The following is a 27278-nucleotide window of genomic DNA, read 5'->3' as shown; positions in this document are numbered from 1 at the left end:
TTTGTTATTGTTGTCGTGGGTTTTGGACATCGACACACTGGCCGAGGAACCTAGGAGTGGAATACCTTGTGTCCGTCCCTTCTTTACCTGATCAAATACCTGGTGTGGAATAATATTGGTTGGGGAAGAGGCTCGAACGTTTGATATACGGGAGCGCGATGATAGAAAGGAATCAATACGAGGCGGATGCCATGCCTCGCGTCAAGCAGCCGTGGATCGAGACGCCCCTGCTCGAATCTGCAGTCCTGTCCAAAATCGCCGGCTGGTAAGAACGAACCCTTTCCCACAACCCCTCAGAAGACAATTTCTACCAACGCCTTTTTGCTGACCATTGTTGGACCAGCCGCATCTTTCTCAAGCTCGAAAATCTACAGCCCTCGTCGTCGTTCAAGTCTCGGGGCATCGGCAATTTGATGCTGAAAAGCATTCGCGAACAGTCAGAGTTGGCGTCGGACGACCGACCATTACACTTCTACTCGTCGTCAGGAGGCAATGCGGGCCTCGCGTGCGTCACGGCCGCGATGTCGCTCGGCTACGCGTCGTCCGTCGTGGTCCCCACCAGCACCGACAAAGCTACGATTGCAAAGTTACGAGCGGCGGGGGCTAGCGAAGTGATTTCGCATGGCGACAGCTGGTTCTTCGCGGACCAGCATCTCAGGGAAGTCGTCATCCCCGCCGCGGAAGCGAAGGGGGAGAAGGGAATTTATATCCATCCCTTTGACCATCCATACATCTGGGAGGGAGCGGGGACGATGGTTGAGGAGATCAAGAAGCAGATGCCCAACGGAGAGAGGCCGGATGGCATTGTCTGCTCCGTGGGTGGCGGCGGATTGTTTTCCGGCATCATGCACGGCCTCGACCGCGTCGGATGGTCCGACCAGGTCCAGGTGCTGCCAGTGGAGACGCTTGGCGCGGATTCGCTGGCGCAGTCCCTCCAAAAGAAGGAACTGGTCACTTTGCCCGGTATCACGTCCGTGGCCACGTCCCTGGGCGCCATCCGCGTGGCGGAGGACACGTTCAAGCAAGCCCAACGACCGGCCGTCACGTCGGTGGTGCTCGAAGACGCAGAGGCCTGCGCGGCCTGCTGGCGATTTCTGGACGACGAGAGGATCCTGGTGGAGCCGGCCTGTGGGGTGAGCATTGCTCTCGCATACGACGGGCGGTTGAAGAGGGTGCTGAAGGGATTCAGGCCCGACGCCAAGGTCGTGATTGTCGTCTGCGGCGGGTCCAAGATCTCGTTCGACCTGTTGAACACTTACCGAGAGAAGTACCAGAGGCGGAGCGAGGAACTGGCAAGGAAGTATAAATGAGAGAGATCTAAGGAGATCCGTCTGTCCTACCACTGGGGGCTGATGTTGTTATATCTCTCGGCAATGCAGTCAAAATAAAAATAGCCGCGAGCAATCGTTACACTTAGAAGGAAAATGCCACCGCCGGGGAAGAATAAACCGAAAACCAAAAATTTAATAAGAATAATGAAGTGACATGGCTTGTTCCGATATTGGTGGTCCGACTTTGTAAAGGGCCCTCCTCAGAGCCTCTACCAAGTTTTCCCCTCCCCTCCCCCTTCCCCCTCTCTCTGTCTGTGTATCTTCGTCTTTTTCTGCCTTTCCCCCTACACATAGAACCACCACAGAGCGGCGCCATGGCGAGGACCGATTCACAGCGACGTCATGTTACTGTCAACGTTATGCAACATTGATGAAATATTACGCGGGCAGCGCCAAATGATTTATAAGCCGTCCTTGGCCCGTGACGGACGCTCGAATACCATTCTGTTCCTGGTTCACCCTTCGCTGCCCCCTATTACCAAACGGTGGCGCAATCCATCGCTCTTCATTAGATCGCTGGGCCCATCTTGGCGACGATGTTTGACAATTAAGTGGTTTCGTGTAGCGGGACCAGTGAACGCCACACCACACACACTCGTGTCAGCAAATACGGCCAGACACATTTAGGGAAGGGGATTGATTCCCTTGGTGCTTGCATACTGTACATTGCACACCTACGTGCATACGTGCATGTTGATCGCTAAGATGCATCGTTACATAATATAGAAGCATATCAATGGGTGGGATGGGAGGAATGGTCGGTGTCAAAGAACACACGCATATAAAAAGACATACATATATGTAGCAGAGCCAACAGTCGGATTCCTCCACGCGCAGCACATGAGATCGCACCTGCTAGCCAAAAACACCGCTGGAAGATTCTTGACAGTTACTACGTACTTTCTGGAGCAATGGCACCCATCAGGTTAGGCGTGATTGGGCTTTCTGCTGAAGGGTGAGTGAGGACGGTTTTCCCCCACTCCCCTCTCCTTCCCTTTTCACGGGAACATCTTCACTGACAGATTCCTTTCTGAAATAGCTCCTGGGCCGCTGGTTCTCATTTGCCTTATCTGCTGCAATCCTCGCACTACCAGATCACGGCTCTTCAAAACAGCAGCAAAGCCGCCGCGGAAAGGGCCGTTCAGAAGTACAGCCTCCCTGGCGACGTTGCCTGTTATGGCGATGTGGAATCTCTGGTCCGCGATCCGAACGTCGATATGGTCGTTGTTTCCGTCAAGACTCCAACGCATTACGGACTAGCGAGGCCCGCGCTCGAGGCCAAAAAAGACGTCTTCGTCGAATGGCCCCTTGGCGCAAACCTGAGAGAAGCAGAGGAGCTCACCGCTCTTGCGGAGACGCAGAAAGTGAAGACCATGATCGGGCTTCAGGCTCGTCAGAATCCAAGTATCCGCAAGGCGAAGGAAATGGTGGCTTCAGGTGTATTGGGCGATATCCTAGGGACGACGGTAATACTTTCCCATTCGTTAGACATTGTGAAACGCTTAAAGGACGACTCTGACTTTCGGGATGTTGAAGATGCTCGGCTCAGGTGTGGTAATGGGTCGAGTTATGCCCGCACCTCTCGAATACGAATTGTCCATCGACTCTGGCGCAAACCTGGTCACCATCCCTGCCATGCATGCGATCGATGCACTTTGCTTCGTGCTTGGGGAATTCAAAGATTTGCAAGCCACTCTGGCGAATCACCGACCAAAGATGCCCCTAATCGACCCGACTTCTGGCCAAACGCTTAAAATCGGCGACAAGACCTGCCATGATTATATGAGCGTGACAGGGTCTCTGGCGCGGGGAGGTGTGGCGACGGTCGTGTACCAAGGCGGTCACTCCCTGACGGGCAAGGACTTCTATTGGGAAATCAACGGAACCAAAGGCAGCCTGATTCTTGAAGCAGCCAGTGGACTTGTCGAGATGTTCCACCCCAAATTGGAGTTCGTGAGGGAAGAGGAAGAGGGATCGTTCAAATCGTTCAATGACGGACGAGGCCCACAACCAGAGGAGGTCAAGGTTGAAGTCGCCTCCGATTTTGCCTACAATGTCGGCAAAGCTTGGGATGCGTTCGCTGGTACTGGATCCGGGACCGTGACCACTTTTGAAGACGCCTTGGTCAGGCACAAAATGATTGATGCGATATATAGAAGCAATGAGAAGGGGACGAGGGAGACGTACATCTAATGTCGTCATGATCTCAGGGGATAGGAGCTGCTCGACCTTTTGCTCTTGTGGGTTTCGTGTTGAGGGGGTGACATTGGATGTTTGTGAAATGACCGGCAAATTTTGAGGCTTTCGTCTTCGTAGCTCATGCGGTGATATTCACAGCAACGCCTTTCCCATTGATCCTTGCAATCATAATAGTTTCAAGTGACCGGTGACTTGATCGACCACACTTTTAGGACCGAGAACACCCAGTACCGTGGCGCTGCCGGCAGCAATTTGTGTCCTTCCGGCGTCGTGTATGATCCTCGCGCACAGCCCCAAGCTGATTGCCTGTGCTTGTAGCGTCTCCAATTCCTCTTCGGACTTGACTTGCACTGCAATTTTCGGCTGTCCTCCCCATTCCCAACGTTTCAGTAAAGGAGCCGACGTGACGTGGTTGAGGAGGTATTTGTAACATGCGAGAGTAGCGTGGGAGCATTGAGCTGCGATCTTGCCTGCGATAGAGGTTCAGTCGAAGCAACTCGTAGACTGATTCCCAGATCTCCTTACCTTTGCCCATGCCTAGGTCCGTCCTCACTACTAAGACGAGCTTCACCTCCTCTGTGGAGCCCTTGAAATCGTTTAGCTCCTTCCCATCATCTTCGTCTTCGTCGTCCGCTTCGTCCTCGTCGTCCGCCTGGTCGTCGCTCGAGTCGGCGTGGATTTTGACATCATAGCTGTTTGGCCAGCTTTTCCTAACTTGCTTCGCATTCCCAGTGCCGCCAAAGACGCCAATACTAGAGCCTTGACCGATAAAGTAGCCTGCCAGAAGGCCAAGTATGAGGGAAGAAACCGCTACAGCTGCCAGGGACGGAGAGGCTTTTTCGGACATGGTGAACGATCTCTGGAAGGAGATCTAGCGAGACAAAAGAACAAGCGTAGATCAAGCGACTTTTGGGCCCCTGGCATGCTCTGTCAACCGATCCATTGCCGCGGTGAAGTCGCCTGGATAATTGGAAATGATGGGCTGCGGAACATTTGGAGGCAAACATGCCAAGCGAAACTTGGAGCAGAGAAAAAAGTGCTCCGCGCCTACGCGCCAAGGCTCCCGTAGCGTGTGCCACTTTTACAACCACTTTCCTCCCTCTCACCACCGCAACTCACATCGCTGTCCCTCGCACTCGCTATGGTAGTCTCGAACTCGCCGTTGTACTCCTGCACTCGATAACCATCTCTCCAAGCTTGCTCCTGATACTCGTCCCCGAATAGAATCAATCCCAGTACTTCCTCAGCAACTCTTCCTCAACGCCAGTCCATCTCGCATACATTGCTAGAATCTTGCCGACATAATTCATCAATCCTCCCTGGAAGCCCGGAAACCTCATATCACTCATCTCCCCAATCAGAGCTGTATGCAAGATACTGTGCGGCATGCCCGTCTTCGGATCCGCCAGCCCATCCTCGTTCAGGCCAAAGAGGATGTACAGGCTCCTTTCAAAACCTGCGTGCGCGGGCAGGACAAAACCCTTGAAGGTGACTTCCTTGTCTCCATCATTGAAGAATCGGTGGCTTGTGCCAATGGGAATATCGGCTGATTCACCCGGCTTCAAATGGAACGGTTCTCTGTTGCCCAGAATCACACCCAGATTGCCTTCCACCGCCTGGAACCGCTCGGCATAGCTGGTGTGGTAGTGTAGTGGCGGACCGCCCCCTGGTTTGCACACGAGGACGGCATTGGCTTCTCTTCCTCCGTTTTCATATCCATATGTTGTCCACGTGATTGTTTCTCCTGTGTTTTTATTGACAATCGTGCGCCGTTTTTGATCCTTGATTCCGGGCGGGGTGTTGCGGTCTGTCTTTGGCGATGACATGTTGAGTGTCTCTGCCGAGCTACGAGAGTGGGGATATCGTTGCGGCTGCTTTTGAGAGCTTGCCTTCTTAAAAAGCCGAGTTGCTCAATCGACGTCCTGGGATGGGCTGTATCACTTTTATATGCCGTTCTAGGCCACGTCGCGGCCTTTTTACCCAGAGCACAGTCGCTGGCCCCAGAAATATTTCAAAGCAGGCCAAGGCTCACCGCAAGAGCGGTGGCCAGTCTATACCTGCAGAATAAGCTCGCGCGCCACATCTTCACAGCAGAAGGCTGCCCTCAACCAGCCATTTTGAGATTTCACTTAGACCTGGAATAGGCATCCTGTGACTTCCAAAGCCGTCGACAGTGAGTACCGCACTCCCTCGTTGGGACAACGTCTTTGTTTGGATGACACGGCGGCTCAGTGGTGGCAAATGAGGTGCGGCAACAAGATATGTTGGCTGTGTCAGAACGGGAAGTACGTTCGTTCTAAAAGCGGATCCCGTACCGAGGACTCGGCTATCCTCGAATGGCAAATGCTCGTCTTGAATCAGCTAATCCTAGCTTGGTCGTCCGGCCATGCGTTTGGTGCTTACATGCCAAGCACTTCGACATACCAGTTCCGCACACGGTAAGCGAGCTCAACTTCAGACCTTCACGGGCTTTGTGGACAGCTCATTCACTAGATTTCCATAGGCTTTCGCGTTGGGGAGTTATTCACGGCTCGGATTGGCATCTTCTGTCTCATATTCAAAAGGATGCTGACAAAGAGCTTTGCAATGGCTCTTGGCCAAAGTACATCGCCCTTGGCCCTCTAAACGATACCAGCGAAGGAAAAGTCAATGTATCAGGCAAATGCAGTTCGTAATACCAAGTCACATCACAGCTGAGTCTTGAGCATGTCGGCTGAATATGGCGCTCACACCGTCACGTGACAAGGCTACCAGAAATAGGGGGTGGGCTGTGGATGAACGATATAAGTGCGATAGTGCGACAGCAAGCGCGAGAGAGTGCAAGAAGAGTGTAAGGAGAGTGCGAAAGGCGGCAAGGTTATTGCGATGGATAGAGAGGCCAGTGCGCCGGTGCGACGGCGAGTGCCAGAGATGGTACCTGAAGTGCGAGAGTAAGCGGCCTAAGTGCGAAAAAACAGCGAGAAGACTGTAAGGAGTATGCGTAAGGCAGCGAGAATAGCGCGAGGGTCAGCGAGGTCAGTGCGGGAGTGCGACGGCGTGTGCGAGACCTGGTGACAGAGGTGCGAGGTTGGTTCAAAAATGTGTGGGATCGTCGAAATTGCGAGGATTGTCACGTGGCTCCACCAGGCGCCTTGGCACCCCTCCCATTCCCTCCAGTCGAGCCCCTTCTGACTCTCTTTCCCTTGCCCTCCGAGATAGACACTTTCATGCAAATGCTTTGCCACCAACTTTGTCGTTGCGACAATGCCCCAGCTTGATAGCCTGAGCTGATTACAAGGATCGTCACCAAAGTGCGAGGGTAAGCAATAGGAGTACGACGGATAGCGAGAAGGAAGCTACGGTTTTCATCACTCTATGGATCATTTGTGGCCATGAAACATGACAAGAATTCACTCGTCATGCTATACACATCTGGGCTTCCCTCACTGACTAGGGGATGAGGAGCCACACCATAGCAAATCAAACGCACCACAAACGGAGCGAGGCCGCGCATCATGTTTTCGACTCTCGTCACCTGTTTGCAGCATCGCAGCTTGATTAACAGATAGAGGGACAACTGTTCCTCGATGTAAATAGTTTAGGAAGAAATGCTCCCCTTGACCCAGCGACCTTAGTTCATGGACCAAATTCACCGTGGCCCATATATCGAAACGAACCGAGATTACACCACTGGTGTCGCAAACTATAAACTAGCGCATGATGGAAAACGTCCTGGATCCCGGGTATTGGTCACGAGCGCCATTCGCGGCAGAATGCCGAGTTCGAATCATTGGAATAGGATCAAGTTCTGGACTTTGCCTCGCGGAGAGCATCTCAGAGAAACACTCGGTGTACATATTCGACGCATGTTCCCAGTCCCAAAGGACTCCACAAAGTAATATGGAAAGAAACATCCTGTGGACGTCGTCGCCCAGCGATCTCCGTTGGACGACGATAATCATCATTGCAGGTCCCCTCTCACGGTCTTATGCAGCGTGTGCCAATACAGCAGCCCGAATGGACCATCTTCTGACAGCTGTGGATGTCGTCCGATGCGCAGTTAATGGCAGGTCCGAAGCGACTATTATCATGGCGAGCACCGTTCCAGAAGTAGGCACGACGAGGAGGCTATTGCAGAGATTTCATGCCTCGGGACATAGAGTCGGTATTGCTCCACAGGTTAGTCTTTGAAGAATATTCAACTTCACACACAATGACAACGAGATCTGACGTGATGGGTCAGCTCCGTAAGGATCCCACGCATGGTCTCGAGCACACCCTAGTCGATCCGCTTCCCATGTTCATAGCGGGTATCGACAAGGCCTCGCAGGAGAGTGTTCTATCTTTGTACAGGTCAGTGTTTGGCGAGGGTAATGTTCTTCCTGCGCCGGACATTGAGCGCGTGGAGATGGTCAAGAGCCACGAAATCCTCATGCAGGCTTCGAACATGTGCATCACTATCAGTGAGATGGCGAAATGCACGCGAGCCATTGCAATTTGCTCCCTGCATGAGTGGCGAGGCCGGAGTTGAAGGGCTGCACTAGCCTGATGTCCGGAACCTGGTCGCGGAGCGGATGTGTGAGTGAATGATTGAGACAGAACGAGGTGCGTGCAGAAAGGCAATGATCATATCAATGTTCTTATTACCTGCTTGGAATTTATCTTTTCTTTCGAAGATCTCTGTGGCGAATTCTTCGCGCAGTGGTCAAATGGCAGCAGAAGAGCACTGTGCCCGTATTTCAAGAGCTCTTCTAAGCTGACGATCAATTCTTGCGCGATGGGATGTCCGGCTAGTCTCAGCAGACTTAGATCCCCCCCTTTCACCCATTCACTCTTTCAATTCCTGCCCAGCCAGTCCTTCTTCCCGATATCGACGCCCTTCATCCTCAAAATATCATACACGGTAACGGCATGGAAATAGAAATTGGACAAGGCAAAGCGGTTAACATATTCCAGGCCGGTAAGTTTCACACCATGGAAGGCGATCTCGTGGTTCGCATCCTTGCCATCGAAATCCTCTCGCTTGACGGCTTCAAGGAAATCAATCGTCTTGGTGATTCGAGCTTGCAGCTCCTCGAAAGTCTTCTCGTTGTCTTCCCAGGGGACGTTCTCCACGCCGGCGACACGGACGGCGAGGAATTTAGCGGTGTTGGAGGCAGTCTGGACTTGGAAGGGAAGCGGCGCCATGTCCGGAGCTATGCGAGCTTCGATGAGCTCAGAGTGAGGGATGCCCTTGGCATCGGCGAACGCCTCTCCTTTCTTGAGAACGCCGGAGAGATTACGAAGCGTGATGATGATGGGGACGATGGCCGTATCGTAGAGGTTGAGTGGCGCCATGGTACCGAGCGTACAGGGCGTTCCAACGGCGTATTCTGAACGTATTCTTACTTGTCTAACCTTCTTGGGAGATCGCTCTGCCGCGTTGAATATGGGCGTTCTGAAGGTTGATCCAGGAGCGGCGCGGCGAAGAGATTAAATAATTCTTTTATTCTGCCTTCACCGCTCGCATCAAGAACTGCCGCCGAATAAACATTGATTTGTCAGCTGCACTATCCGTGCACTGCTTCTTTCCAAAACCTGGGGCTTCCTGAAACTAAACATTCGACGGTCGGTGGATGTCACGGCCAATTTCCACAGCTAATTGGTCGTTAGACGTATTCGGGATTCTAGCGGTGCCTTGAATTCGCCCGAGTGGACGTAGAGGGGACCACCATAGCCGCGGTTACCATTGCAACAAGGCTGAGTCTGCCCTGCTTTCTGTAAAGGAGACGACATCGCTGCTTCGCAGGTGTATAGATAGTGCAACAGCAGATAGTTCCATAGCACACAGGACGAATCCGCATCTCTACTCCTGCTTGAGCGAAATCTGCGAGGTTCAACAATCGGCAAATTTGAAACTGTCAAGTGGGGGATGGGTCTTGTCGGAGTGCAGTCCTTCGTCCAGGACGGAGAAAATTCAAACTGCGAGAGCGAGCATCTCATTCTGGAGTGATCATTGAGAAATCATCCCGACATTGATATGAGGGGATATCCCAGTCCAATTTAGTGGTGTCAGAGTCAAGACCTGTGCCTGACAAGCTCTGTGGTCCGAGAAGGCCATTCTGTGACGGTAGCGTCTTCGCTAGTTCATCGATGGACGGTGTCCCGTCGCCTCTGTCGATGTTTGACGGACCGAGGCCTGGAAAAGAGGCCCCGAGAACCTGAGAAGGTTGGACTATTTCGTTGGCCGGTCGACCTGAGCACCCGCGCCTTTGCAAAGCTGTCTGTTGCTGTCGGGCTTTGATATCCTTGTGCATGTTGTCCAGAATTCCCGAATAGTGTTCAGCCTGCAAGCTCTGTGTGGAAAGTTTCCTCATCATCCCTAGCGCATTCTCCGGTGCGATTTCGAGGTCCTTTTCTGCCTGGGTTTGTGAGAACATGACCAGCCCAAGTATTAGGGCAGCCGCAAAAATGAATGCTCTGCAAAATGGGTTCAAAACTCTGTTGGGGCTATGCGGTTCGCCAGCAATCACCTACTGAACAAGGCACATGTTGTCCAGTAACATGTTTTGTTCCAAAACTTCGTTACAAGTATCGGTCATGTAGACAGCAGCGTCCTCGCATCTCTTGGCCAAGAGCGTAATCTCAAACTGCATGGTTGGGGTCGGCGCAGGGTCCTCTGTAGAGCCATAGCTGGGCGAGACAAGGAGGGATCTAGATCAGGTCGAAGGCGATATGTCAAAAAAGGTCTGGTAGTCTGGATGATGGCGAAGTAGTAAGCACAGATGACGTACATGTGAGAGATCACACAGTCTTCTCGGGAAATCTTGGTACTCGCCTGCTTTGCAACTACTGGCTGATGTTGGAAGAGATACGGTGTAAGGCCGAACGGGGTGTCATACGGCAGTAAAGAAGATCTGCAGAAGCTCTTTCTTCTGCTGGTGGCTGAGGACCTCATGCGTAGACATATTTGGTCACCGTTTAATATTTCGTCCTCAATCATGACCCCATCGCTTGTTGAGTTGGTAAAGCTTGACGAGCCTAACGATTGTTTGCAGATATGCCTCAAATGCTGAATGATGGAGACAGGAGCCAGACTCCCGAGATAGACTGGATCGAGAAGCCGTATCAAGCACATCGTAGGATCATGTTAAGAAGCACAACTTACCTCGATTTCCTATATGATCTCGCAAAAGCCGGGACGACACAGAAGAGATCACTTCAATTTCATGTGGACTTGGGAGATTTCCAATCACAGACCCTGTCGCACTTTGTGCCGGCGACCAATTTTCGACCGGCTGAGGTCTGTAGGTTGACGTGTGGTTGAGCGAGCCAGTTAGTGGTATCATTGTAAACCGAAAAACCTAGCATAGTCAATTCACTGCCGGTAGGCTCGTACACTTGGTTGTCTTCCCAATACCTCCATGTCAATGCACGGTGGTGATTGACGCAGAACGTGCACAGGATGCCTGTCACGAGCCCACCGTTGTCCCCAAGTACTCTACGCCCTCCACCCGAATCGGGTGGACGGTATAGAAAGAAAAGGATAAGGCAAAGGACGGTTGAAGCACAAGGCTATCGGTTAACACTGCCTTACCCTTTTCACGTGACAGAAAGAGGGGAAGCTATAAGAGTCTTCTCTCACCCGAACCGGCTGAGAGAGAACTCTTCCTTTTTCTCAAGCGTTGAGTCGTTGTCAATAGGACTACGTGAATAGAACAAGGCATTTAGCTACCCTTCCTTTGTACCTACTGCGTTGCGTAGGTCCCTGATAATGCCACTGACACATTTTCTTTTTGATACTCGACAAGGAATGTAGGCTCTAAGGCCCCGTTTCTGGGGTTTTCATGATCCATTCGAGTCAGACATGCCACAATGTCGTGCGCAAAGCGGGATGTGGAATAGGCGAGAATCATATCCTGGTGGAATCGTTCAAACATGACGAGCTCTAGTGCAAGAGAGCATAAAAACAACTGACACTGAAAGTCGTCATTTGAAAATGTGGTACCGAGCACAAGGTACTATGTATGTAATCTATAGTATTGGTATGGAAAACCTGCGTCAGACAAAGAACCGAGCATAAAACATGCCTGGCCGTTTTCTATATAAATATCACGAAAGACCGGACAGGACAGGAGCAATGACAGGGCTTGCAGTGCGCATAGACACTGTTCTACAGAATCTGAGTGCATTCAATATCATCGACATCCCGTGTTTGGCTGGAACGCCGGGTGAATCCTTCACCAGAGACGAAGATTACGCAACGGCCGTTCAGCGCTGGACCGCGGAAATGCCTGTGGGTGCGTCTAGCCTGTATACAGCTCGTGCTCACTCTTTATGCACTGGATCAGAGATTTGATTTGGAAGTGAGCGACTGTATGACGGAAGAAATGATGGTTCTGAGAGCCCAAGGGGTCATGACAGTTAGTGGAAAGAAGTTGTGGGTACACGCCAAGGACGGTACAATATAGGAAAGTTGTGGGCAAGGGATAGCGTACACTTTGCGCCAGCACGATATAGAGAGATTTCTGGGTATCAACTAGCTAGTTATCGTCCGGCACAATCGGGTTCTCTAGAAAAAGTGCGTTAGTATACATTGTTCGTGTATGCGTAGGAGGAGAGAGGGATCGGATGAAAGACTACTGTACGTTCTGATAGAAGTCAAAAGCGGCATGTGATCATTCCTGAAGTGGCAAGATCGCCAAGATCGCCTAAACCAAAGGCGGATTCAACAGAAAAGCTGGTTTTTTGTCAGCATCCGGCTTATTGCCGATATTTAGCCGGAATGCGCTGTGGGGCTCGGGCTGTCGACCTGCTCACTGGATCCCGTCAATATCATCCCTCAACTCAGTCACTATGTCGATGACTATATTTCTCACCTCTGTCATTACCACTTATTTTCCTAGCTCACCATGAAACAGCCATTGGATAGATGTCAGTAACGTTATCACAATGACTCTCGCGCAGTCGCGGACGCTGCCACAACCGCAGAGATGGCACGAGCGCGCCAAATCATCTTCCGCATCTTCTACAGCACCTCGTTTACCGCCGTCTTCTTGATCCTTGTCATCATCGTCTCTGTCACCCCCTCCGACACTATATATGAATCCTACAAGCGGCGACGCCTAATCGACATCTTCCTAATCGCGGGCGACTACGTTGTTACCGCTCTTCTGGCTGCCCTTATATATGCTTCGCGGCTGTACACAAATCGGTCGGTGCTTAAGGATATACCCAAGACGTACATGCCCATTGAAAAGGAGGACTTACCAGGACGGCGAGTGCACAAGCTAATTCAAGAATGTTTGGAGAAGAGTGCCGTGATTGCGTATCAGGCCCGGCCGAGGAGTCGGAGGATCGAGCATGACACGATCATTATGGGGACGAGGATGCTTGCATTGACAAAGACGCAGACCAATACGGACCAGAATGCAGAGCCAACTTGGGGAAAGGTAGCGCATCCTGGGTGGTCATCACCTGCTTCCAAGGAGTTGCCGGGACTCGAGTATTGCACAGTCGTGGATGAGTTGATTGATTTGATTGAGGCGAAGGCTGTAAGTCTAGCGCCCCTTGATCCGCGTATGCAACCTGATCCAGATGGCATACCGGTGCCTGATCCCCGGGTCATTGATCGGCTGGCCCGCAACGGAAATATGGGTATGAGAGCATACCTTCAATATCTGATTGATATTGGCGTGGTACCGGATAATTCCCTAACAGTGGCATTTCTCGCGGCGTACGAGCGAGCCCGATTTTCATCCACGCCGCTGAACGACGAAGATTTCCAGAGCTTAATGCGCATGTTTGCCGAACTGCTCCGCAATATGAACCCCGTCGATGTTGAAATGCTCGATCTCGAAGATGACTCTGAATACCCGTCTCAATCCGAAACCTCCAGCTTAATCCATCGGAGGACGCCATTCCGCTCTCCTCACACAGACGCGGAAACCTCCTCCGTCGCGTCCACCTATTCAGCTTCCGGCTCCGTACGCCACCACAAACTACCTCCGCGCCGTGTCTCAGAAGATTCTGCGCCTTCCCTCTCTTCCTTTGAACGAGAGCAAGACCATTTCACGCACCGCCCATCATCAGAACCCGATACCAAAGCGGACGTCCACGATGTTGATGGAGATGGTGCCACTGATACGCACCTCCGCCCGGAACGCACTTCAGTCTCGCCGTCTCGCTCAAGACAGAGGCCCGGGCCTTCGACAGCAGGATCGAGTTCGAGGATGTTCTCTGCGGTGTCACGACTGAGCTCCCGTTCTGATGGATCTGATTTCGGATCTGGAGAATCGAACACTGGGTCCGTTGTCCATCATGATCTCACGCGACAATCCACGAGAAGTTCGCGGAGAAGTGGTAGGAGGGGGAATCAGGTTCCCGTTATCCGACTTGCAAGCGAAGAAGATGGAGACGGTGTGAATGGATTGCCCTACCGAATCGAAATCCCCCCAGGACGGTAGTGACCAAGGTGAAGCAGGGTAGAGGATCCGGTTATTGTCCCTTGACATAATGAATTGACGATCTCGAATGGACGGCTCCTGATTAAAAAAAAAAAGGGCGTATGTATCTGTTGCTCGGTTTGCAGTCGGCCAAGGGCTTGTTGGTTGGATATGACACCACGACTTAGATGTAATGTATAGTGTTTTAATTGTTTGGACCAGGATGAAAAGGTTCAAGTAGTACTCGGTACAACTCGAAGTTAAGGGCATAATCACGCCCCAAGCACTAGGGGGATCAGCACGGGACAGAACCAGGGGCCTAGAACGACGTCTTCCAGTGCACTCTAAAATCTTAAGAGATCGCGAAGAAACCTATTCAGGGATTTCCTCCAACTGCAACAACAACAGCGACGTGTGGTGCATTGGCCACCTCGAACCTCACCCTCAATGTAGGTAGGCGGGTGTTTCCATGCCTCCAGATACTAGGTAGCCGAGAGCCCTGTACTCTCGTCGATGGAGCTATGGGAGCATTACCGAGAGCCCGATTCGTTCTCCCTTCCCATCCTCCAGCACGACTACTGCGCACTTACCAGCTGAGCAAGGCTGATCAAGGCCAAACTGGAGGGATTCCTCGCGTCCTTGGATCTTTCTCCTTGTGGTTGAAAAATCGCTTTTGGACGTGAAGAATGGTCTGACGTTTCTCCTGCCCAGCGTCATGCAACGCGATACGAAGCCCCAGACCTCATCATGGAGCAAGGGATACGAAGTTCAAAAGGGCAGCTCTATCTCCGCCAGGGCCCAGCGGCTCGCATTGCAGGCTCCAGGCCAAGTGCCTTCAGATCTGGAGAGAATGGGCTGAGCCTTACAGAAGTGCGCTGGAGGTGCAGAGGACCGCCTCGTATTCCGTACTTTGCGCGTTTTACTTCTGGATAAAATGTGGTCCGATGGTCAACTCCTTTGATGATCTGTAAGTCGACCCAATTCTCCTAGAACGAACCCAAGCTACTTCTGCTTAGGATAAGTGATTCTTCATTTCCGCCCCTTTTTTTCCCCCACACGCGTAGTTTGTGTCTACAACTTCCCCGAAACCTTCTGCCGATATAGATGATCTCGGGTCAGTCTGTGAACTACAGCTCTCCTTTCCGAGGAGTGTGGATTCTTGCGCAGGCCTTGCTCTGCCGACGGACTTGGCTGACACGCATAGTGTTCGGACAGTATCTGCACCGGTGACATGCTCAGATATCGCAGAAAACATGGATATAAATAACGCGGTCTTCAGCACAGATCTCTTCACTGACGGCCCTCGGTTTGTGCGCCATGACTATCCCAATGCTCAAAACGCCGACTGCATGACGGCTCTCGAGTGCTATACATACGAAGAGTGAAAGAAGTGTCGAAGGGCAAGAATCTGTATACCTGGGCTTTGGCAGGATGAACCGGAACTGGCTGCTACGCGAGAATTGGCTGGAACGCTGACTGAACCAGCATAGCGGGAGTAAGTTACCAAAGCCATCGGGAGCCGGGGAACTGTAAGAAGGAATTCGAATCGTCATGTGTGATTGGCCAAAGACGACCCGGGGGATGACAATAAGTCGAAGAACGTTCAAGAAGATCGAGGGGATATTCAGCTTACACAGTGCAACGCCGCCGGCTTTCTTTGACGACAATGGAACTTGCTTTTGGCATAAGACGACAGATCTTTAGGGGAGGACCACACAAGTCCACATCGTTATCAAGGTGGTACAGAAAGTGGAGAAAACAAATCGTCTGATCTCGTTGACATATAGCACCGAGCGCCGTTGGACTAATGCCTTTATCTGTAGTGACAGCATTGTTTTAGACAGCGACTGCGATCGGGGCTTTGGAACCCAAAAACGCGCTGAAACTGAAGAGGATTCTCTGGGTGATATAGAATGCGCCGACGAGGCTGTCGGAGACGGAGATAAAGAATCAATATGTCTCCTCAGGCAGCTCGATAAATCCGTCAATTGAGTCCAGGAGGATAGGGAGACCTGACTTCTGCGGTGCGGCGTCATTCATCAATCGACATACACCTTTGAGCGAACCCAGTCCAGAGCTTATCCAGGGCCATCCGCGTTCCACAATCAGGGAGTATTGTAATCGAGACCATAGTCAAACTTTAGTGCACCTAACACAACAGGACTACTCGTCTTCATCTCTGCCAGCTCCCCTCCCGTTGAACCCTGGGAAACACTTTACAAGCTCATCCGCCTCGTCCGGCGTCACACTCTCCTCCAGCATCTGGGTTGCCATCGCTACAGTCTCATCACTCACAAATTTATCTACCACAAATCCCTCCGAGAAAGCCAGTCTGGTGAGCACCACGCGATGTTTGTGCACCCCGCCGTTGATCACGGAGAGCTTCTCTTGCAGGTTTATAGCAGAGCCGTGAAGTTGTAAGACGTGGTAAAGAAGACAAACACCTTTGTTGATGAGAGACGCATGTAAGGTGTGCGTGGTGGGGTGGAGAGAGTACATCGCTGAGACTTGGTCGTACAAACTGCGGACGAGGCGGGCAATGGCGTGGGTGTCATTTGCGATGAGAAGGCTGCCATGATGAGAGGGATCATTGTGCGGATGTGGAGACGACGTTATTGCGAGTTTTATGAGGAGATCCATGGCCTCGAGCCGGAGTTGACATAGTTGCTGGGTCGTGTAGGGAGGAACGCCTTCGTCGACATTGGGCGTTTCCCTAAGCAAAGAGCAGATCCGATTCATCATCCAATGTTCGACCTGCGATTGCTGATCACCAACACAAATACTGCCAAATGTAGCGGGCAAGATGCTTGTGGCGAGTAAGCGGAGCATGAGTGCAATGTCGGATATTGGCTGCCAGGCGTTGAGCATCATTAGGATGAATTGGTGGTCCATAAGACGCCATAGAAGAGCGAGAAGTCCTTCGTCGTCTAACACAGTGTAGGCGATTGTGAGCATGAGCTCCAGGCAGCTCGTCCCGTCAACCTCTCGATTTATAACTGACTGAGGGGTTTGACGGATCCTACCATAAGTCGCATGATTCACCGGTGAGTGTTCAAAGCGTTTCTCGCCGTTGATCGTGATGGTGGATTTGAGGAGAGGGATTATTGCCGTGATGATACCGGAATCAATGACAAGCACATCGAGATCGACGATATGGCTCGCTATCTCCCGCAGAGAGGCAATTGGCTTATAGTATTGTTCTTTCAGTGCCCTGGACCACAAATCTATCAAGAGTTGGAGGAGGTCACCAGGGAGACGGCGTCCCCTGAGCTGAGCAATGCCTTCCCATAGGAGTGCCGAAAACGTCTTAGACGGGTTCGAGGGGAAGGCAAACTTGCTTAAAGCTTCAAAGAGTGGCTCTTTCGAATCTTTGACCCGATACTCGACGATGGACTGTAGGAATCTCAGATTGCGTTCAGCTTGTTTGTCCTTCTGCACAACCGAAACAACCTGCTCCACGGTCTGGATCGGTTGCGGAGGTGGAGGCGGCATCTCATTTTGACTTGTCGAGCTGGACGGGCGCAAAACAAGCGGCTTCACAGGACTGGGCCCATCAAATTTTCGTTTCCTCTTCGCTGCCGCTGTTGGCGTGGGCGGCTTCGAGCGTCGTGCAGATTTCGAGGGGGACATGAGCATAATATCGTCATCGTTGAAACCATCTCGAAGGGAGCTTGCTATGCCACGCTTGGGAGTTGTTGTTGGATCAGATTCCTTTTCCGTCTGTCTATCTTTCAAGCGTTGCCTGAGAGTCTTGGTCTCTTGAAGCCCTTGATTGTGCTCTTGCTGGAGGAATTGATACCGGGTGGTAAGGCTACGGTTCTTTTCAGCCAAGGCGTAGAGGGCAGCAGCGTGTTTTGCGGATTCTTCTTCCATTGACTTTTTCAGGGCGCCGATTTGTCGGTCGTAGACTTTGGTCTCCTTCTCAAAGTTCGCTCGAATGATGGAGATCTCGCCCTTTTGCATAGAGACCATGTCCCTGGCAGCTTGCAACTCTCGGGTAAGCTCTTCCCTCTCTCGGAGCAGTTCATCGACGCCATCATGGGAAGGATTACGAGCATCTCCCGACAAAGCTGTTCCGTTTTGTGGAAACGGGGCGTCCAACGCCATCTCGCCCATTCCAGCCGCAGCCCCATGATTCAAGCCGTCTGCTGGAGTTATTTCGAACGAACCTCTCTGACGTTGATGATTCACCTGGTCGAGGGGCGGACGAGATACAGCTTGGCCATATCGTTGCTGGCGAAATTGTACTCTCTGAGCAGCCTCGCTGAACTGAATGCGACGTGCAGGATAAGAATCTTGATCGTCTACTGGTGTGGGCACGCCTTCTTCTCCAACCAGTTCAAAGCTATCATCATCCTCCGTCAGATATCTCTGAATGGCTGGATGCGCAGGCCGGGGCTGAGGATTGAATTGTGGGTGAGGCGGAAACCTCGACTGCGGCAAGGCCGTGGGTTTCTGCACAGGGAGAGGGACAGGTTTGGAGGTTTGGGCCTTCTGAGTTGATAGGATGGCATCGTATTCTAGTTGTTGTAGGGCAGATTCCGACAGGTTATCGAAGTCATCGTCGTCGAAGAGATCTGTCTCGTCTTCGTTGTCGTCCATGCCACTCATGTTTGGCCTCCATTGAAGAGCGCGACGGAAGCAGGAAGGGGCACAAATGGCATAGGTTCACCAGTCGAGTCCGTCGTTCATGTGCCTAGCAAGGGCGTCAAGGCACACATTTCACTGAAAACGCGCATTGGACGCAGTAGGGTGCGGTGGTGTCGGTGTGTGCGTGTCACTGGGTTTCGGCCACGGCGAAGGCGAAGTTGTGAAGGGTGCATTAGCGGTGCGGATGTTCCTAGTGATCCTCCAGTGACGAACGCCCGGAACAACTGCGGCTCCGAGCGTGTCTTCTTAAGCAGCAGTGCCTAGACGCCTCGTTGGGTGCAGCGGGGGACTCGTTGTATGACGCAAATCCAACTACTAAGCTGGCTACCTGCACAATCAATCGATTCAATCATTTTGGGTGGCCCAACCTGCTATCCACTTTGTTGATTCGAGATATCTTCCATCCCGTTGTTCTAACCATCTATCCCTCACCATCGACGCATCTTCTGCGCATTGAATGTGGTAGAGTGCCGAGTCCAGGTGCGCCCAAGCCCAAGATTGAGAAATCCACTGGCGCCTAGTTTCGCTCCTGACAGTCAGTCTCAGGCATCCAGCCAACAAGCACGTGTCAAGCGAGGCATCCCCTCTCCTTCCCAGTCCGCGATTTCCATTGTCAGCCGGCGCGCACCCCTGAGGGAACAAGGTACAACTTTCTACCTGCGGCTCTTCCACGCCGCCCATAACGAAGCTATGCCCCGGCAAAAGGGCGTCAAGTTCCAACACCGGTCAAACGGCAATGGAAACGGTAACGGCAACGGCAACGGCAACGGAAATGGCCATCACCGTCGACAAAGCTCTTCTGCGGCCAGCGACACAGCTTCCGAGCCTCCGAGCCCTCAGAAAGACCAGCATGACGGCAACACCAATGGAAATATCGTAAAGGGGGAAAAGCCAGCCCAAGTGTCAGAATACGAGAAAAAGAAGCAGACTTTCATAACCCGGACAATATGGACACTGGCCATGATAAGTGGTTTCTTCGGCGCAATGTTCGCGGGTCACGTCTATGTCCTCATGGTCATTACCGCCGTCCAGATCGTTTCATTCAAAGAGGTTATCGCGATCGCTCAAGTGCCCACCAAGCAGAAGAACCTCCCATTGACGACCTCGCTGAACTGGTACTTCCTGGCTATCACCATGTACTTTTTGTACGGCGAAAGTGTCATTTACTATTTCAAACATATCCTCTTGGTGGATAAAGTCTTGCTACCCTTTGCGACCCATCACCGCTTCATCAGCTTCATGATGTATATATTTGGTACGTGTGTAGGCTGCTGCAGTTCTTTGGCGCAATTGCTTACTCTATGACAGGATTCATGTCCTTTGTTGCCTCGCTACGGAAAAATTACTACCGCTTCCAGTTTGCCCAGTTCGCTTGGACTCATATGGCACTCTATCTGATTGTTGTCCAAGCACACTTCATGATGAATAACGTTTTCGAAGGCATGATCTGGTTCTTCCTGCCCGCGTCCCTGGTCATCACCAACGACATCTTTGCATACATTTGCGGCATCACCTTTGGCCGTACCCAACTTATCAGCCTCTCCCCCAAGAAGACTGTCGAGGGATTTGTGGGAGCTTGGATCTGCACCATTTTCTTCGGGTTTGCGCTGACTAACATACTGATGCGCTACAAGTATTTCATTTGTCCCGTCAATGATCTGGGCGCCAACATATTTACCGGTCTAGAATGCGACCCGAACCCGGTTTTCAAGGCCTATCCGTACAACATCAAAGAGTGGACCGGCTTTGACTATACATTCTGGATCGCGCCCATGCAGTTTCACATTCTTGTCTTTGCATCGTTCGCTTCGCTGATCGCTCCTTTCGGAGGGTTCTTCGCATCGGGCCTGAAGCGAACTCTCAAGATCAAGGATTTTGGTGACAGCATCCCCGGACACGGAGGCATGACTGATCGCATGGACTGTCAATTCATCATGGGTCTGTTTGCATACATGTATTACCAGAGCTTCATTGCTGTGTATAAGACGTCAGTGGGCGGAGTGCTTGAAACGGCCATTATGGGTCTGACCCCGGAAGAGCAGGTTGAACTAGTGAAGAGATTGGGGTGGTATCTACAGGGTCAAGGCATCATCTCGGACAAGGTAAGAAACCACCATCTGACCTCCTGGCTCGCTTTACTGACGCAATCATCGCTAGGTTGGACGATGCTTGGAACTGGCCCTTCCAAAGAGATGAAGATGGTTGGGGGCACAAAATATAGTTTCCTCTCGATTCTTTATGTTGTGAACCCTGAAAGTCGCTGGGAGTGTGCAAGCCGTTGTTTCTGGACTAGCATAGCGGAGGAGTCCTGGCCTTGGTTTGTGTGTGGAAAATGATGGGTTCCCAAAAATCTTGCGCTGATGTCTCCATTCTTTTGATGGTAGACTGTGACGGCTTGAAGTCTGCACTTCGATAGCAGACCACATACAACTTCTTTTATCCTTTCGCTGGCTGATTGAACATTGATGCGGAAAATTGGGCAATTTCTGAACGGGCTGAAGCCTGGACCTGGATGCCATATTGTGACGGTCCGGCGGTAATGTTGTGAATGTGTGTTGACGTTTCGGTATTCTTGCACCCTCTGTAATGTCAACGTCATGATGCTTATGCCATAAAGAACAAGCACCATAGCACTTCTCAAAAAATAATCCATCTCAACCTTGCCCTCTTCCTCCTCCACCTCGCCCACGCCCATGCCCTCTTCCGCCTCCCCTTCCCTGTCCACCGCCCCCTCGTCCACGATCACCACCTCCCCTTCCACCGGCGCCGTGACCAGCTTGCCCGCCCCCGCGTCCGCCGCGCTGCCCGCCACCCTGTTGGTGCTGTTGTTGCTGTTGTTGTTCTCTCGCGAGCTCGATGACTTCTTCAGGCACCCGAAGGTATTTGATCTAGATGGTATTGTCAGTTGAGAGGACGTGTAATCGTGAATGCGGCTCTTGATTATCAGAAAGAGCAGGACTGGGGCTCAACCCGTAGCTGAAGCATGAAAGACATCACACAGCTCTCGGATTGCGTTGATCGCACATTCTAGGGGAGTCAGAACGCACATTATTCCCTCTCACATAACATTCTGGCAGCCTCCAGAATCTATCTCCCTCTGGACTCGTCTGCACAACCTCCTTCAGCGTCAGGTTCATCCACGTATCGCAGTTTACTAGATGACCATTGAGAGTTTCGCCGTTTTTCAGTTCGACCAGCATGGGATGGCCCTGTGCAGACGTTAGGAGGCCTAGGGGGAGCATCGTTGCCCAGTTGTCCGCAACTTCGGACTTTGTGTGGCCGTAGTTTTGATTCGTGCCAGAATATCTTCCAATCCCTTGCTCGATAACGGTAGTTGCGAGTCACGAACGGCGGCACGAGTGGCTTTTTTTTTTATATGATGGGTGATCAAAGCAGGTGATTATTTTGATACTGAAGGAACCAACCGGTGGCCTCATTGGCTGGAGATGGAGGACTCTGGTAAGCTGGTCGAAGTCTTGGCATTGCCCTTTACATAAGCATGCTGTCACGTGCACCACAGGTTGCGTGGTTGCTGTAATTTTGCCGTAAAGTACCTGTAGTTTGTGTGCCCTGTACCGAGTACTTGTAGTGAAAAGAAAGATCTAACGCTTATGGCCTCAAGCATTATTACCCAGTACTTACGTGAGCCGCCAGCAAGACCACCAGTACACCCAGCACACGCAGCACACCCCAAAGGCCGATCTTTCCCCCAGGTCACTCAATGCTCGGAGCCGGAAGGGTTGACGCGGCCGAGCAGTTGTCGGGGCTGTGCATCGCGTGTCCATGTCCGAGGCGAGCAACCCACCCTCAAAAGGCCCCAAGCGGCTTTTGGCGCGATCCTCCGAGCCTCCAAGCCTCCAAGCCTCCCTCTTCCACCTCCTTCAGGCCCAACTTCAGGCTCAGGCTCCAGCCAAAACGAAAGAATCCCATCCTGCCACCAGTCCGCTCTTTTTCCTCCTCGATTCTCGATTCCTCTCCACCATACTCTTCGGGCATCAGAATATGGAAAAGTGAGGCCAAAAAAGTGAGCGATTTGCTCCCAAAATTCACTGGGGAGCATGCCATTCAATTGAACCATAATTTGTACCGTTGGATCATCGGTGTTTCTCTCCTGGCATAGTTCTCCTCATTCGTACTCTTCTTCTGTTGTTGTTTTGTTCGATCATCGGTCCGAAAATGAGGTCTTCTTGGACTCGCGTGGCCACTTTGTTTTCTGCGCTGGCGTCGGCGTCTCTCCTTCCTACTTCTTCCTCTTCTCACCCGGTGGCAAAAGACATCACGACTGTTGCTGGTACAACAGGTAGTGGACGCTACCCCCACAAGTCTTGTTGTTGGCTGACCAGCCATAGATCCTGATCATCTATCTATACACTTCCACGCTCCCTGCCAAGAATGCTTTGACGACACCAATGATGGAGTGGTATGTTCGATCAGGTCATGCCTTTTGGCTGGGGTGTCATTGACATTGGTGTGCACAGGAACTAACCCTTGAGATCGACTCTGCCGAAGAGGAGTGCTCCAATACCCCTCCCCGTCTCAATGGTCTTCCTCTCATTCCCCTAAACGCTGGCAATAACGTTGCCAACGGCCAGATTGCCTTTACATCAAAGCCTTCCGATGGCTCAGATGAGCGGAAGGTCAATGCTTCTTGGGAATCAACCTGTCTTAAAGGCGAAGCTTCCATAATCTCTGTCCGATTCGAGGGCATCGTGGGAAGCGATCCTTTCAAAGATACCTCGGGATTCACCACCTCGTTCAAGCAAAAAGGCAAGCCCGCGGTCCTGCGTCTCCAAGATAAACCTGTCGCTCAAGTCTCAGAAAGCCTCTGTGACGAATGGCTCTTGTCAGAAGACCAGAGACTCTCTGTCACTGCCACCGTGTCCGACCCTATTCCCTCACTTGACACCACGTTACAAGTAGAATACTCTCGGCTCGAAGAATTGAGAGGTGAAATGGGAACCCTTCATGAGCAGATAGCCTCAACAGAGGCAAAGATTATGTTTCTTCTCAAGCAAGAGTTCAAAGCTTGCTCAAGCGTGAAATGCTTGTGGGAAACTGCCATGAGCGAAGTCCCAGCCATCGCGAAACTTATTAGCTCTCACTTTTCCCATCACAGACATCGACCTGGTGGTTGCAAAGACGGTGATGCCCAATCACCTTGTTCCGCGGACGATCAGGACAGCTTTGGAGTTGATAGCAGTCTACAAGGAGACGCTCCAGAGGAAGGGCTTGTTGCAGATGATGTCGAGGAACCTGTCACGGTGTCTCAGATGCCGGCAGAACCATCAGCTACATCAAGGTCGCCGCCACCAGCGACTTCCCCTCCGCAACACGACGAACCTGAACCAACGCCCATTCCGGACGAACAAAATAACGATCGACCTCACTTTCCATTTACGCATGGGGATCACCCTCCTTTTCAACCGCCTCATGGTCCACCTCCAAGATTTCGACCGGGTCATCATGGTCCGCCTCCTTGGTTTGACCCTCATAGCCATCCTCACGGACCACCACCAAATCTCGAACCTTTTGCCAATGAAGAACGACGTGCATTGGAATACCGCATCGGGCTGGCAATTCTTCTTCTCGTTTTACTTGTCATACTCTCTGGCCTAGTCATCCGTGCAATAATCCTGTTCCGAGATCCTCGACGAAGAGCTGAGCGCGCTGCGCGATGGGAAGAACGTCGAACTAAGAGGCTCTACCGGAAAGCTGCCTGCAAGCATAAATGGAGGACGTGGTGGAAAGGTTTCCGTTTCCGAAGCCAAGGCACCAATGACTACGAGGAGAAGCGAGAAATGATCCTTGATCGGGAAGGCATTCTGGAAGAAGACGACGGATTGCAAAAGGAAATCCGTACACTTCGAAATGCTTCCGATTTCGTGAGAGACCTTGTGCAAGCCGAAGAAGGCCGAGCAAGGTCGGGGTATCGTGGTCATTGCGATCGGGATGGATTCGAACCTGCAGAGCTCAATGCTGGCACCGGGAGCAGCAGCCTTTCTGACATCGCCCCGTCATACGTGACCCCCCCACCTCGATACGAAGAAGAACTTGAAGGAGAAATAGTCGTCGTCGAGGATTTCCGATATACACCCAGCAATACGGATGATACTCCGGAAAGCAGCATCATCGACTGCAGCCCAAGACTGAGTTTGGAGACCGGCAGGTCGACCATCGTCACAAAAGATGCTCACGAGTAGCTGGTGATCCAGCCTCATGGCTTTAAAGGCCGTTCGTCGAGGTACCTGGCTATGCGATTATGCTCCTGGTACATTTGCGGCGAATGTGGACTGAACATTTCTTCTAGTATGGTTTTCCTAAAATTTGTAAATTAAGCCAGGTGAGCTGGGCGTTGTTGCATTGAAGTGTCATATCTCAGGGGTTTCTTGGACGCCTCGATGTCCTTGTCTATCACAGTGCAGCTTAGAATCCAAGGAAAGCCATCTTCTTCATGTATAAGGGTGCTGATCTGGGACACCAACTTGGATTTTGCAGGTGGTTCTGCCTTGGTAGTACCAGTGGTAGGACGGCGAGGCGGGTCTCCGGAAGTGGACGGAGTAATAAGTAGAAGAAGAAAGGATACGTTTATTCAAACATTTCTGGGGCCCACTATCGTCTTTGTATTCCTATCCATCCCTGAGTGATCAGACTCTCAAACTCCAAACCGTGAACAGGCCAACACACGTTTTGGGCCGGACTCTCCGAACATGAGCATCTGTCTGCCACATCGAGACACTTGCCTGGGTACGGCATATTTCCCCTCGCTCCTCTTGCTGACAATTGGATCGTCCGCAGTAACCCGTACCTGAGCTGGCTGGTTGCAGCGTTTCTGATTGCCCATAGACTTCGCTCGCTCGCCGTGTCTGTATTGCCACGCCTCCTTGAACATCCCTATTGCAGACCAGTCTTGACTCTTTTCATGCTGAAGCCGCAGCTGCAATCTGGGCAATGACGTTTGCCAACTGGTCCGGCGCCGTTGTGTTGGGAGCGTGTCCCGTGTTGAGAGTGTGGACGTCGACATCCCTCCCACTCTCCCTTTGGATCTTTTCTATGTACCCCCGTTGCATTTCCGGCGGGATGATCATGTCGTTCTCGCACACAATGTACGAGACCGGCACATGCTTGTACCCCGCGTACGTGATCTCGCCGGCGAAGCTGACGGCTGAGTGTCGGGTCATGTGCTTAACGACCGCCACCGCCTTGTCGAGTTCAAGGTCGGGAAAGGTGGCTTGGGCGATGGTCTCGATGCCCACGAGTCGATGGAAGCCGTCCTGGAGATTTAAAAGGGCCCCTTCGTCAATTCCCACTACCAAGAGGATATTGTGGACGGGGGGATGAATGGACGGACAGAGATCCATACATACCTTTCTGTACTCGACCATTTCAGTCGGAGCGTCCCCAAGCATGCTCGTCACTGAACTCCCCTCCGACGGTACATGGGCAGTGAGGTAGACAATCCTCACGACACCACCGGGCTTTCCACGCGCTTGCCGTTCAGCTTTGCTCACTTCCTTGAGCACCTCTGTGCCCACGACGCCGCCGTACGAATGTGCTACGACCACGACGTCCTGCCCCCGCTCCGCCAGTTTCTCGATGATGGCCCGGAAGAACGCAGCGTCGTCATCCAAGGTCGCGGGCTCCTCGGGCGGGTTGCGACTTGCCGACGGGAGGTTGTTGACGAAGACTGAGCCCGATTCGCCGCCGCGGAGGGTTTGGATCTTGTCGACTAGATCGTAGTACATTGGCGCGGTGGTGAAGGATCCGGGGATGATGACGATGGCAGACATCGACGAGGCCATCTTGCTTGCTAGCTCGGTTGGTTCGAAGAGATGTTTGTGTAGATGACACGCCTCTTGGTGGACGTTGATGGATGGGTCTTACTGATATAGGTCAGTTCAGTCCTCTGTTTCTTTCCTGACAAATTAAATGCAAACGATCCAAGTGCATGGCCCCAGGAAATCTATCCTAAAGCCCTTTTCTCCCCTGTTAGTATTTATATTAATATCATGAACGACCCCCGATCGGGAATAGATATTCGTAGGCCCCTTGTTCTTCCTTTCTTTTTGGGGGCAGCAAACGGTCTCGCCTACCTCCGAGTCGCGGTCCGACGTTGGGTGTCGTTTGTCTGTTTTCACAATCCTTTTTTGCGCACCCGAGACTGCTCGAAGAGATGGATAGTTATGCACTTGTGATGAAGGCGGGATGCCTGAACTACTGTCCAAGGGAAGCAGGGTGCGTAATGGGGGCCTTAAATGCTTCAGGTCTCTCCCACTTAGCTTCGCGACTGCCACATGCGTCGAGAGGGAGAACTTGGTAAATGCAACACCCCCGCGTCGGACATACTGGGCATTTCGCGAATCATCTTGCACTCGCTGGCTTGGCTGCATAATGTGGTGGCCCAAGCCGCTTCGGTGAACGTTTTGTCGTTGCTGGTCGCTAAGAGCGATATAGGTCAGACCACTTACTGCTTCCCTCCAAGCAAAAAGGCTCCTATACTTTTGCTATGGTCGCAGTCGGTGGAAAGACAAGTCAGAAAGTGTCATAAAGCCTGGTAAGAGAAGATATTGGTCGTGACCAAGCTGGCGTTTCAGCCTCGTACGAACAGGTACGACCCTCCTATTCGATCAGGTAGATCTTCCCTGACAACATTTGGATGGCAGCAGTAGAATGAGGCAAGGAGGAAAAGAGAGATGGG

The 27278-nt window shown here is 51.9% G+C and overlaps 13 protein-coding genes across 13 annotated transcripts; 6 read left to right on the top strand and 7 right to left on the bottom strand.

Moving 5' to 3' along the window:
- Positions 1 to 191: 191 nt before the first annotated feature.
- On the top strand, positions 192 to 1310 carry Z519_06157 (uncharacterized protein; the record flags this gene model as incomplete). The annotated part of the gene is made up of 2 exons (XM_016763897.1): positions 192 to 265; positions 344 to 1310. The coding sequence occupies 2 exons, from the start codon at positions 192 to 194 to the stop codon at positions 1308 to 1310; spliced, it is 1041 nt and encodes a 346-aa protein (XP_016620221.1).
- Positions 1311 to 2242: 932 nt separating this feature from the next.
- Z519_06156 (uncharacterized protein) lies at positions 2243 to 3524 on the top strand (the record flags this gene model as incomplete). Its single annotated transcript, XM_016763896.1, has 3 exons — positions 2243 to 2286; positions 2371 to 2797; positions 2868 to 3524. The coding sequence occupies 3 exons, from the start codon at positions 2243 to 2245 to the stop codon at positions 3522 to 3524; spliced, it is 1128 nt and encodes a 375-aa protein (XP_016620220.1).
- Positions 3525 to 3695: 171 nt separating this feature from the next.
- Positions 3696 to 4377, bottom strand: Z519_06155 (peptidyl-tRNA hydrolase; the record flags this gene model as incomplete). The annotated part of the gene is made up of 2 exons (XM_016763895.1): positions 3696 to 4000; positions 4056 to 4377. 2 exons carry the CDS (start codon positions 4375 to 4377, stop codon positions 3696 to 3698), a joined length of 627 nt encoding a protein of 208 aa, XP_016620219.1.
- A 379-nt stretch (positions 4378 to 4756) lies between these two features.
- On the bottom strand, positions 4757 to 5356 carry Z519_06154 (uncharacterized protein; the record flags this gene model as incomplete). The annotated part of the gene is made up of 1 exon (XM_016763894.1): positions 4757 to 5356. One exon carries the CDS (start codon positions 5354 to 5356, stop codon positions 4757 to 4759), a length of 600 nt encoding a protein of 199 aa, XP_016620218.1.
- Positions 5357 to 7722: 2366 nt separating this feature from the next.
- Z519_06153 (uncharacterized protein) lies at positions 7723 to 8040 on the top strand (the record flags this gene model as incomplete). Its single annotated transcript, XM_016763893.1, has 1 exon — positions 7723 to 8040. The coding sequence occupies one exon, from the start codon at positions 7723 to 7725 to the stop codon at positions 8038 to 8040; it is 318 nt and encodes a 105-aa protein (XP_016620217.1).
- Positions 8041 to 8345: 305 nt separating this feature from the next.
- On the bottom strand, positions 8346 to 8846 carry Z519_06152 (uncharacterized protein; the record flags this gene model as incomplete). Its single annotated transcript, XM_016763892.1, has 1 exon — positions 8346 to 8846. One exon carries the CDS (start codon positions 8844 to 8846, stop codon positions 8346 to 8348), a length of 501 nt encoding a protein of 166 aa, XP_016620216.1.
- A 641-nt stretch (positions 8847 to 9487) lies between these two features.
- Z519_06151 (uncharacterized protein) lies at positions 9488 to 10144 on the bottom strand (the record flags this gene model as incomplete). The annotated part of the gene is made up of 2 exons (XM_016763891.1): positions 9488 to 9968; positions 10026 to 10144. The coding sequence occupies 2 exons, from the start codon at positions 10142 to 10144 to the stop codon at positions 9488 to 9490; spliced, it is 600 nt and encodes a 199-aa protein (XP_016620215.1).
- Positions 10145 to 12481: 2337 nt separating this feature from the next.
- Positions 12482 to 13954, top strand: Z519_06150 (uncharacterized protein; the record flags this gene model as incomplete). The annotated part of the gene is made up of 1 exon (XM_016763890.1): positions 12482 to 13954. One exon carries the CDS (start codon positions 12482 to 12484, stop codon positions 13952 to 13954), a length of 1473 nt encoding a protein of 490 aa, XP_016620214.1.
- Positions 13955 to 16096: 2142 nt separating this feature from the next.
- Z519_06149 (uncharacterized protein) lies at positions 16097 to 18544 on the bottom strand (the record flags this gene model as incomplete). The annotated part of the gene is made up of 1 exon (XM_016763889.1): positions 16097 to 18544. One exon carries the CDS (start codon positions 18542 to 18544, stop codon positions 16097 to 16099), a length of 2448 nt encoding a protein of 815 aa, XP_016620213.1.
- A 729-nt stretch (positions 18545 to 19273) lies between these two features.
- Positions 19274 to 20779, top strand: Z519_06148 (uncharacterized protein; the record flags this gene model as incomplete). Its single annotated transcript, XM_016763888.1, has 3 exons — positions 19274 to 19838; positions 19892 to 20685; positions 20741 to 20779. 3 exons carry the CDS (start codon positions 19274 to 19276, stop codon positions 20777 to 20779), a joined length of 1398 nt encoding a protein of 465 aa, XP_016620212.1.
- Positions 20780 to 21237: 458 nt separating this feature from the next.
- Positions 21238 to 21783, bottom strand: Z519_06147 (uncharacterized protein; the record flags this gene model as incomplete). The annotated part of the gene is made up of 2 exons (XM_016763887.1): positions 21238 to 21471; positions 21631 to 21783. 2 exons carry the CDS (start codon positions 21781 to 21783, stop codon positions 21238 to 21240), a joined length of 387 nt encoding a protein of 128 aa, XP_016620211.1.
- A 976-nt stretch (positions 21784 to 22759) lies between these two features.
- Z519_06146 (uncharacterized protein) lies at positions 22760 to 24783 on the top strand (the record flags this gene model as incomplete). The annotated part of the gene is made up of 3 exons (XM_016763886.1): positions 22760 to 22874; positions 22933 to 23003; positions 23062 to 24783. 3 exons carry the CDS (start codon positions 22760 to 22762, stop codon positions 24781 to 24783), a joined length of 1908 nt encoding a protein of 635 aa, XP_016620210.1.
- A 717-nt stretch (positions 24784 to 25500) lies between these two features.
- Positions 25501 to 26382, bottom strand: Z519_06145 (uncharacterized protein; the record flags this gene model as incomplete). The annotated part of the gene is made up of 2 exons (XM_016763885.1): positions 25501 to 25854; positions 25948 to 26382. 2 exons carry the CDS (start codon positions 26380 to 26382, stop codon positions 25501 to 25503), a joined length of 789 nt encoding a protein of 262 aa, XP_016620209.1.
- Between the last annotated feature and the right edge of the window lie 896 nt (positions 26383 to 27278).

Source organism: Cladophialophora bantiana (genome assembly GCF_000835475.1).
Source record: "Cladophialophora bantiana CBS 173.52 unplaced genomic scaffold supercont1.8, whole genome shotgun sequence".
NCBI classification, from domain to species: Eukaryota; Fungi; Ascomycota; class Eurotiomycetes; order Chaetothyriales; family Herpotrichiellaceae; genus Cladophialophora; species Cladophialophora bantiana.
Note: the sequence above shows the minus strand (reverse complement) of the source record. Positions and strands in the feature narration are given on the sequence as shown.